General features: G+C 42.5%; 1 protein-coding gene across 1 annotated transcript; it reads left to right on the top strand.

Moving 5' to 3' along the window:
* Positions 1-2,068: 2,068 nt before the first annotated feature.
* UBALD2 (UBA like domain containing 2) lies at positions 2,069-9,580 on the top strand. Its single transcript, XM_053452968.1, has 3 exons — positions 2,069-2,260; positions 4,897-4,959; positions 7,459-9,580. The coding sequence occupies exons 1-3, from the start codon at positions 2,141-2,143 to the stop codon at positions 7,771-7,773; spliced, it is 498 nt and encodes a 165-aa protein (XP_053308943.1). The 5' UTR covers positions 2,069-2,140; the 3' UTR covers positions 7,774-9,580.
* Positions 9,581-11,376: the final 1,796 nt, after the last annotated feature.

Genomic DNA, 11,376 nt, shown 5'->3' with positions numbered 1-11,376 from the left:
GCTCCTTCACTCTGTAGCCCGGGAGCATTTTCCACAACCGTTCACGGAGAGGAAGCAGGAGGTCTTTGCCTCCAATTTCAAGGATCTTTCACCCTCGACTTCCTCGTGAAGGTGTAGTACCTCCTGCTGATCGCAGTTTTGCCGTTTCCCGTGGCCAATTAAATAGGTTTGCAGATCTGATCACCGTGGTGATCGGAGAAATTCGGACAAATCCCTCCTTTTGTTAAGCATTGTCCCTGGATGTCCAAGGGGCAACGTTAGTTGGATCAGAGGTAACACTTTTTATAGGAAATACGTACAACCTCTTTCTTTGTGTTTGTCAGCCAATCAAATGGCAGAACTACCATACCTGGGATCTTCCAAGAGCAGGCTACCTGGAGTGCTTCATCTTGTGAGGGTGTGGCTTTGGAAGGGGAGGGGCTAGCTCCAGATAACAATACAAGTGTTAATGGTATTTGGTGGGGCGTGCAGCTTCAATGCCCGGAGAAAAAGAAGAGTCACCATGAGATCCAGTAAAGCGACACTTCACCCAGAGACTCTAGGTAACACCCAGAGTTCTATCCGGTGACTCTAGGTAACAAGTAGAGTTCTATCCGGTGACTCTGGGTAACAAGTAGAGCTCTATCCGGTGACTCTAGGTAACAAGTAGAGTTCTATCCGGTGACTCTGGGTAACAAGTAGAGTTCTATCCGGTGACTCTAGGTAACAAGTAGAGATCTATCCGGTGACTCTAGGTAACAAGTAGAGTTCTATCCGGTGACTCTAGGTAACAAGTAGAGCTCTATCCGGTGACTCTAGGTAACAAGTAGAGTTCTATCCGGTGACTCTGGGTAACAAGTAGAGTTCTATCCGGTGACTCTGGGTAACAAGTAGAGTTCTATCCGGTGACTCTAGGTAACAAGTAGAGATCTATCCGGTGACTCTAGGTAACAAGTAGAGTTCTATCCGGTGACTCTAGGTAACAAGTAGAGCTCTATCCGGTGACTCTAGGTAACAAGTAGAGTTCTATCCGGTGACTCTGGGTAACAAGTAGAGTTCTATCCGGTGACTCTGGGTAAAACCCAGAGAGTTCACTTGTACGGTTACTACTGCAATATGAGACTAATCTCACAATGGCCCGTTTTTACTACCCAATCTTCATAACATTTGCATACATGTATACACACATATATGTATGTATGTTTATGATGTCAGACCATGCAGTCCCATTCAGTCTTGCAGGGGCCTCCTAAGTGCCTATATCTCCCTAAAACCGACCACATCAGCAAATTCCCAGATTCCCTCTCTCCATGGACATTGCCACATTTTAAGGCTGTTTTATTCGGGGTGAGAGGTAAAAGGCGTGGACAGGGGGCGTGACTGTTTAAGCGATTAATAGAAATCTATAGGATTTATAAACATGCTATGGTGACTTTCGGACGCGCTCATACCCCCTTAACAGCTTGAAAAATATAAAGAGGGGCATCAGGGAGCAGAGGGGCCAAATGACTGTTTTGTAATTTAATAAACTATTCGAAATACCATAAATACTGCGATATTTACTTTTTTCACAAAAGCCTGGCTATATTATAATAAAAATAAGACACTGTATTAAATTAGGAACAATAGATTAATCGATGCTTTAGTGGCAGGCTGATCCGCACACACAACACTCCCGGGCCTCTGTCTCTTCCCCTCACAAAGTCCTCAATGAACTTGGCCACATTTCCCTGTTGTTACATACGGGTACTTAGTAACCAATCAGATAATGGTAAGCCTCGGAGACTCGCGTTCAAACTATCGAAGAAAACCCAATCAGCAAGTCCTTCAAACCTAGATTGATCGCATCGGCCAATCGGGGAACAGGAAGCTTATGTCTGCGGTCGTCAACACAGACGAATAGCCAACGAACGCGATCCAAAACATCAGAGGGGGCGGGAAGAAAATATCTTCCAATCACAGCCCACAGGAACCCAAAACAAGCTGGCGAGCCAATACAGTTGGAAGTCTTGGAGTGTAGTGAGCGTGACCGACGGCTATACGAGCCAGTGAGGGTGCACAGTGTAGGGCCGGGCTCCGCCTTGTTGTGGGTGACGTGCCGGTTTCACTGAAGGAAGACATAGCGAGGAGGCCGGGTGGGGAGTGTGGAGCGGCGCCCGGGATGTCGGTGAACATGGAGGAGTTGCGGCACCAAGTGATGATTAATCAGTTCGTGTTGGCGGCCGGGTGCGCGTCGGACCAGGCGAAGCAGTTACTGCAGGCGGCGCACTGGCAGTTTGAGGTGAGGGGATGCACGCGTTTAACGCACATGCCGTGGGATTCTCTATTATTATTTATTGATTTGTATAGCGCCACCATGTACCGCAGCGCTATGCTGTATAGCATTACACGCCTGCATAGACTGCACGTGCTTAAAATCTGTGTGCTATATTTATGTGTGTGTGTGTGTGTGTGTGTATATATATATATATATATATATATATATATATATAATATAAAATGTGTGTGTACATAATATTTATGTCTGTATAATATATATATATATATATCTATCTATATCGGGTGTATGCTCGTGGTCTTTAAAGAGATGGGTCCCCCGATCCCTGTATATTTATAGATAATACATGAATATGTCCCATGTGCTATTCGCACACGCCACATATACACCAGTTTAGAGCGTGTTGTATGTATAAATAGAAAGTGTCATCATTATTTGTAACGTTGAATTATGGATACATGCCGGATACAAGTAATCGATGCACAGCAGCAAATGCTGAGAGGCTGACATTGGCCCTAAGAGCTTGCAGTCTGTTATTGCTGAAATCAGATATTCTATTGGATGTGTGATAATTCTTTATTATACATAAAAGGGCAGGAAGCGTGCATCTTAAACACACAGAAAAAATTATATTTCAATGAGAATTTCCAATGTATTCAGGTCACATTTTGCTGCTTACAGCCTCATTGTTCCACAGCCCTGAATTATATGATGTCATACAATAATATAAACACACGCCCATCCCCCATCAAAACCTAATCCTGTAGGTTGAATCATTGTTTCAATGCATTTTCACACCAAACGCATAGGAATACCAATATATACGATTAAGTAATGACATTGCTAGATTTGCACAATCATGTTCTTTGTGTGTATGCTGTACTGAGTCACTAATGCGTGTATGTATGTATGTGTATATATGTTTATATATAGGCACAGAATATACACAATATATTATCAGCCTGAAACGCATTCTATTTCTACACGCACTTGTACTTGTCTCTTGCACGTCAGCCGCTGGTCTCCTAGTCTTCCTTAGGAATATTATCTATAGGATCAGTGTGTTAGGCCCCTTTGTTGTGTTCAATATTGTTGCGATACAATCTTTGTGTTTGTATTTCTGGTGTGCAGTGTAGTTATTGTGGGCAGGGGGAGTGCGGTTTGGGGTGTTAAACCTGTTTGTTGAGCCCGGGGAGGAGGTGGGGGTTGGTATGAAGCCCACGTGTCTATTTATAAACACAGTAATTTTATCTCCCATGTATACTTACAGCTTGCTCTGAGCCTGACATAAAACAAGACCCCCCCCCCAGGAGGGCAGACATGTATGGCCAGTTTAATGGAAACCAGCACACTGGATATAGAAATAAAGGGGCCCTTATCTGTACACGGCTATCTGAACACATCTTTGCCCTAAGAAACAAATGCTAAAAATAGCGATACGTATGTACGCATGTATCGTACGCAAGCCAAAACGCCAAGATTGGCTTTCTGTACGGATATCATCGTTATTTATATTTACATAGCGCCAACAATTTACGTAGTGCTTCTTACAATCCGTATACACATTTACAGCTCTCCCCAAATATATCGCATCGCCTTGAAGGTATTTTCTGGTTACAAAAGGTGAATGGTCTAGAGCTCCCTTAGACTGAATATTTCACTTTTGCTTGATGTAAATAGCGCTCAATTGGCGTGTGCGCTTTAATATTTATTATTACATATTCTTATGCATTAAACAGTCATTGGCATTTCGTAATATAAACAGGAAGCTGTTCTTTTTATATGTTCCAGTCATACTCTATTCCCCTGGCGGTGTCACATGCTTTTATTACGAAATCCTGCAGTGTGACTCCCAGACACTGAATGGGTTAATGTTCCATTGTTATTGTTGTCAGTTTGATCTCCGCCTCCTTTTGCCGCACAAAAAAAAAAAAAAAAACGAGCCACAGAAGCCCCATGTGGAATGTTTTGTGTTTCTGCTGCTGGTGGAATATGGGGGTATAATATGAGAAACTTTTACTAATACCCCCACCCCCATCTCCAGGGGCAGTACTCATTGTTTGAAGCCGAGCTTCCCGTACTGCCCCCGAGTCCTATCTATTACTGCGTGTATGGATTGCACAACGTGTACACAGAGCGAGCTGTAACAGCAGCGTGGAATGTATATGTAGCGTACTCATTATACGCACAGCTAAGTGTATGTAAAATGCTCCATATATGTAAGCGGTTCAACACATGTTCCCTGTGTTTATACAGCCCTGCGTAAGTGCAATATGTCCATGTATCTGGCTATTGAATACCTCATGTTGCGTTCATACAAGCTGCGCCCCCCCTGTGTACGGGTAAAGGTGCTCTATTAGCGAGCCGGTCAAATTACAAGTAGATTTTAACATGAATTCACAACCAGATGGCTTCCTTTATATGATGCCCACCGCATAGCAGCATCTTTGTTAAAATGAATTGCTTTAGAACGCAGGCTTTTTAGGGTTAATGTGGGTTCCTGTGTGCCCTCGTGTCTGTGTACACTGCTCGCTCGCCTAGTGTGTTCACAAGATGTTTCTGTTTGCACCGTAAACACTGTTTCCAGGTGTGTTTGCTGTAAGCCGACTGACCCTCCATGTTTGTCTCTTTGTATTCAGACGGCTCTCAGCACTTTTTTTCAAGAATCCAACGTCCCCAGCGCCCAGCATCACCCGCACATGGTGAGTACGCAGAATGCGCAGCATGCTGGGGGTTAATACGGCTTTTTCCTGGGTGTGCACATGTCTGAACTAGCTGTCCCCGCTGGAAGGAATGTATAAGAGCCCGGTGAGCGTGTGACACTGCAGGGCCGCCCCGGCAGCATGTAAACACAGCAGGGGCTGAGTGTGCAACAACCACAACAAAATGGCTTCCAGGAAACTGTGCGGGTGTGAGGGGGGTGCAGCGTGGCCTGGATGTGCAGAAATGGCTGAGAATACATTTACACCATAATGAGTTAACGGCCATATTCAACCGGGATTCTATATGTGCCCTTCGTGTGCGCTTGGCTCATGGACGTTCTCTAATGTATAAATGAGATTAAATCACATTATTTGCTCGTCGTTCGGATTGAAAGACTAAACGTAAACACAGACTGGTCCTCTGACCGGCTTACTCTGGGCCTTCACTCTTATTTACCGGCTGTTGTTAATCTCGTTTAAGCCCTAAACGAAGCTATTGCTTTTTTCTGTGACTGCGCAGGCCTGTGATGTATGCGAATGGCTGACCGGAGGAGATTTGGCGATAGCGGGCTCCCCCCTGGCTATTGACCTTTGAAACTCCCGTTGCTGCTGTTTACATCAGTCGTTTGAACCGGCCTTTGCACCTTCGCAGTCAGGGGGAAAAACAAAGTTGTCCAGTAACGGGGATCTCGACTCGTTTCTAACGGCAGTAACATTTTTGGCTCTGCTGGATCGTTTTAAATGGGATCCTTTAGCTTTTTGGGGTATTCGGCAAATCAATCCCCCTCTGGCTTTAGCCTACGAGAGGTGTGGAGGGGCCTTGCTTGCCAGACTGTACAGTCGTTGACCTTTTTTAATTCCACCTTTTGCATTTCATTCACATTATTTTACAGAAATGTAATCCAAAATCTGCAACAAACTTCCAAGTTTCATTTAGTTCTACTTTTAGTATTCAAATGTGTGTGAAAGGGGTATGTTTTCTAGTTTAGGTTACTCATTACCGAAGGTGTTTATAGCAAAAGTTATATCTATCATTCCTATCTAGGATTTCAATACAACAAACGTCTGCTAGTGCCGGACAAATTCAACTTGAAATGTCACCCGTAGAGATTCCTATAAGATGGCAGAAGGATTTATGTGCCGGTGGTGCCCCTTAGGATATTATTGGCAAGACCCATTAAACCAGCCTGCCTGGTTTAAAAAAAAACAAAATAATTAAAAAAAAAAAAAAACCTATTCTTAGGAGGACTTGGTTGGCAAAAAGTGCAAAATCTTGCTTAGTGTTTAAAAAGTAATAAAAATAAATAAATAAATAAATAAAAGTAAACGTAACGACGTATAGGAGCGATGCCAGATATTAATGAAGTTGAAGGAAAAAGTTTTAGTAAATGGTGAATTGTGGTGCGAGAGGAAATCTCATTAACCCCGCGGCTGTGAGAAGGGCTGTTTTCGGCCTTTATAACGCGTGGTTAAATACTGCAGATTTTTCATGTTAATGATTAAAGAGAAAATGTCACCTTCACAGCTTTTAGCATAACTAGTATAAAGCGTGTCTCACATTTGCTTTGTTTTTTCTTGTTTTGTGTTGTTTTATATAAGCACCATTATTTAGTGTATAGAGCCATAAAATGTACGCTGATACATCTACTAAACCATAATACATATGTGTCACTTCCCCGGTTCCTACAGTTATATTCTTAACCCATACGGTGCTTTTCATAGATTTAAAGAATCCATTGCATTAAATTGTTGGAAGGGATCAGAAAATATTTTGGGTTTTTTTTTGGCCCCCTTTGTTGGGATAGTGGTTTTATTCGGTTACATTTCGTAATGTCTAGTCGCCATGTCCAACGGATAAACAGGCTTATTCATACTTTCTACCTTCCTGAAGTAGATAACACATTGTGTGTGTTGCTTGTATACACCATGGCTTCCTGTTGACAGGATTTTTTATTATTATTCCTCCTCATTAAGTTACTTCTCTATTTTTTTTTGTCTTATTAAAGCTTTAGCTGCCGCAGAAGGCAGGGTGAGGAGAAGGGTGGTGTGTTCACGGGGGAAGTCATTACATATGCAGCTCTTCTCACCAAAAGCCTCAGACCTCGAGCTTTGCTTGGGTGAAATAGTCTATTATTTGTAGACTAAAAATCTCCAAAACGCTGGCAAAGGTTGACATGAAAGCACAGGCTATAGTTTCTTGTGTTTCAAACTATAAGCTGCGCAAGCGAAGGGACTTCATAATCTCTGGATGTTAGATGGACGGCTCATTGATCTAGCAGCACATGGCATGCAGGGGAGGGGAGGTTAACAATTTATTTTCAATACAGTTTTATAGCGACCATTAAAAATTGTTCATTATCCAGAAGTAGGTCTCGTTAAATGAGCCGTAGATAGATACTTCGGGTATAAGCTTCAGGCTCTTATGTTTACAGGCAGTTAAGGGTTTTGATCGCACGTGTGTTCCTCTCTATAGTATTATTTGTGTTTATTTTGTTTCAGATGTGTACCCCAAGTAACACACCAGCCACTCCGCCCAACTTCCCAGATGCACTGGCGATGTTTTCTAAACTACGCACCTCAGAGAGTCTGCAGAACAGCAGCCCAGCTGCTTCCAACGCTTGCTCTCCTCCTGGCAACTTTAACCCCTACTGGGCCTCCTCACCCCCAGGGCAGCAGCCAGTCTGGCTTCCTCCGGCCTCTCCTACCACACACCTCCACCACCACCACCATCATCCTCAACCAGCATGGCCCCCCAGTTCCCAGCCTGCAGGGGGCCCTCAGAAAGCCATGACTGCCATGGATGGGCAGAGATAAGACTGGACAGGAGCGCAGTAGGGGAGGCTGTTAAAAGCAGGGCCTCCTCCTCTTTGCCTCTCTCCCCTCATGTTTTGTGAACTGATTTTTTTTTTCCTTTTTAGTCTTTTATTTTTATTTTATAAACAAGAGGCTTCTTTGTTTTTTGTTCTTTTTTCCCCTTCCTTGAGAGATTAAAAAGGGGGATATGATGGAAAAGAGCTTCGAGCCCCCTCCTGACACCTCTCTTTTTTATAATATATAAGTTTAATATATATATAAAGATTATGAAATGAATCTATGTGAGGTGCTGGAGGAGGGATGGGAAAACCTGTTTGATGGAGCTTGACACCACACACTTTGTTCAGGATTGTAATCTGGATGTGGAAAAAACAATGCCCCTCCAGAAGAGGATTTGATTTCTCCCTTCTGACCTTTTACGAACATTACCCCCATTAGAATTGTGCTTGTTTCCTGCGTATATCGGATCCGGGTGCGCTTGATGAAGAATACAGTATGGTCATCAAATCATCTTTTGATTACATCATTACAGAAAATAGGCCATCAGGATGCTTTACAGATAAATTTAGAGAGGGTGGGAAATACAGTATAACTATCTAAAAAAATATAAATACATGTATGTCTAAATGTATATGTATAGCTTTGGAGATTTCAACGAAAACGAGTGATTACAGACAATGCCTCTTAGCTGAGGACTGAAAACTGGCATCTGCAAAAGGCATGAGGAGGCGGCATCTGGAGTACGACCTCATCTATCATCACCTTTTCCATCCGCTTCCAACAATTCAAGCAAGCGCTTTTGAAATAAGTGGGGTTATAGGGACATGTGGCACGGGAATTTAAGATATGAGGCCTTGAAGATGGTTAAGCCATAATTTGCCAAGGCAGGCTTTGTAGTGGATCCTGTTGCCCTCCTTTGCCCAGATATAACCATGCCACAGACCTGAAAATTATGCAAGTAGTTACTGTTTTCATTTTGATGCGATTGTTGTTTGTACAAGCTTAAAACCTGAAACACGAGCCACGGTTTTGTGTTGGAGACCACAGTATTGGCGGTAAATGTAACATAGATGCCTACCCTAGCAGCATCCCACAATGTTTTAAATGAAAGAGATCCCCTCTGTATATACGTTTTCAGGTTTATTCTGGTAGCAAAGGGGTTAACGTTGGCTTCACCCACAGCAATAAAGTGTAACTTGTCATGTCAGCTATTTTGTACACCCCAACACATGGGTATCTGTGGTTTGTACAGAGGAGCAGCTTATTCTTGCTGCTTCTCATGTATCATTTTGTGTTTGCAGAGTCTCAGCCCCCCAAATAATGATTATAACGTTTTGGGGTGGATTATTAACACAAATAGGTAGCCTATAAAATCAGACATTATTGTTGATGCTGCTGCTTCACATGTCCAATGCCACAAAACTAGGATTTCTGAACATTCAGACTTTTTTTTGTTGCTTAAATTGCACCAGCAGAGTGGCGTACAATGTTATTTATGAAAATTAAATTTAAACATAGAATGTTTGAAGTATGAAATGTATTAATTCAAGCAGTGATAACCAGAAATGCAGGTCTACTTTGTTTTTAGTTGGGATATCCAAAATATGCCGGCTGTTTGCAGCCCTTGCACCTATGGTCTTAAGAGATGCTCAGAAGGTTATAATTTGATGGAATCTGATCTCCTGTTTTATTTTAGAACAGCTTAAGCCATGCTTATTGTCAAAAGAATAATAAAGTGACTGTATGAGAACACAGGAGAGCAGGAGTTACACAGAACTTCTACTTGCTGTCTCTTCCTATCCTCTAACTGCAGTGGGCTGACAGCTCCTGCTTTATATGTTTTATGTATGGGGTAAAGATGGTCAAGAAGAATGAAAAGAATCCAGCAAAAAGCAAAGCGAGCCTGGTAGCAGTTAGTTGTTGGGTAACCACAGTATTCAGGAGGAAAACAAAGTGCCTTGTTCCCTATGTGGGTTTTCTACAAGGTTCTCTATTGTTTATTCTCTCAGGTCATCCCACAACGCTAGACTAAGAGAGGTTCAAGTTCAGTGTGATGCCTGACAGGCAGGGGGAGGGCAGGAGCATAAGTGCTGCCCTCCCCACCCCCACCTGTGGGTCCTTGTGGTGTCCTTCTTCTTGATGTACACAGAGATGGCTGTAGAGGGGGCATCTGCTTGACTTGCGCACAGGCTGTGTGAGCTGGGCCAGGGTCTGAGCACCTCACCTGCCTCCAGTACTCCACAAGGTTCTTAGCGCCTTGCGTTGATCTTATGAATTCCTATGTGGGCAGCGCTATATGGAAGTCAACAAGCTTCTTGCTAACTGATCTTTGACCCTTATATATTTGTCAGGCTGGTACAAAAGCAATGTTACACTCCCCAGGCTAGTATTAGGAAGTAGAGCAACGTGACAACTACTCACTTGTGGCATTTATGAATGTTCTAATTTAGTTGGTTATGGTTTAGGTTTTCAGAAATAGGGAGAGGAAAAGAGGAGAAGCAACTCTGAATTTACCCAAGAAAGCTGCTGTATGTTTGTGCAGAAGGTCGTAGAGATAAATGTATAAAAAATTTTTTTTTTTTAAAATGACACGCTCTAACCCTGTCCTTCAGTTTGCGGTAAGCCTTGAGTCTTTTTGGTGATAAAAAATGCACCCAAATCATATGTGGAGCTTATGTATCTCTTTAGAATCTTTTTTCCCCTTAATGTCTGAAACCACAGTGATTATTTTCTGCATAAGTAGATCACAGAAGGCATTTGTCCTTTTGTGAAATGTCCCTTGTTTAGTTATGTATGGGAGATGATGGCTGTCCTAAACATTATTACACATACAGATAATTAGTTTTTGTCCAACCTCTTTGTCTAAGTTCTGGTATAACAAAACTCATGCTACCTCAACTGTGGTCTTCTAGAAAATGGCTCCTCAGTAACATTATAATATACACACACAGTTTACATTTGAAAGAAAATATCTGTTGGCAGAAAATGCTGCACATTTTCCATTTTATATTCCCATATTATGCAAGTGGATTTGAGGAGTTAGTAGAACTGCTATAATTATGTGATTTGATAAAGAATGTAAGAAAATTGCATGTCGGAGCAAACTGGACCAAAGATCCATGAGCTTATGTTCTTCATGGGTGGTGGGGTGGATCAGGGGGTACATGTGTGGAGCTTTGGGGCTGGTGCCCAAGTAAGGTTTGTTTGTTAAATGACATGCTATAAAAGATTAGATTTTGAATGTAAAAGATCTGGTGTCTTACAGCAGGTCAGAAGGCAACGAAGAAGGTGTGCTTTCAGTTGTTCTATATTCCATGGAACTTAAAAATATTTGTTTTGAAAATGAAATCGGGCTCCACATTTTACTGCCTGGAAGAGGCGAAAGGCCCTGCTATGAGCATTTGGTAAACTTTCCAATGTAGGGTTACTGAAGTTTTGATGCAGTACACTGTTATCACAAGTCACAAATATGAGGTGGGTTTCAATACTGCTGCTGTGTTTTAGGTGCTTCTGATTGTTATGGGGGTACAAACACAAATAATTATAGGGGGGGGTGACTTATGGGATATATCTTCCTGCCCCAAACACACTTATGGCTGTTAT

Source organism: Spea bombifrons, chromosome 13 (assembly GCF_027358695.1).
Source record: "Spea bombifrons isolate aSpeBom1 chromosome 13, aSpeBom1.2.pri, whole genome shotgun sequence".
Classification (NCBI taxonomy): domain Eukaryota; kingdom Metazoa; phylum Chordata; class Amphibia; order Anura; family Pelobatidae; genus Spea; species Spea bombifrons.
This window is presented reverse-complemented; position numbering and strand designations above follow the sequence as displayed.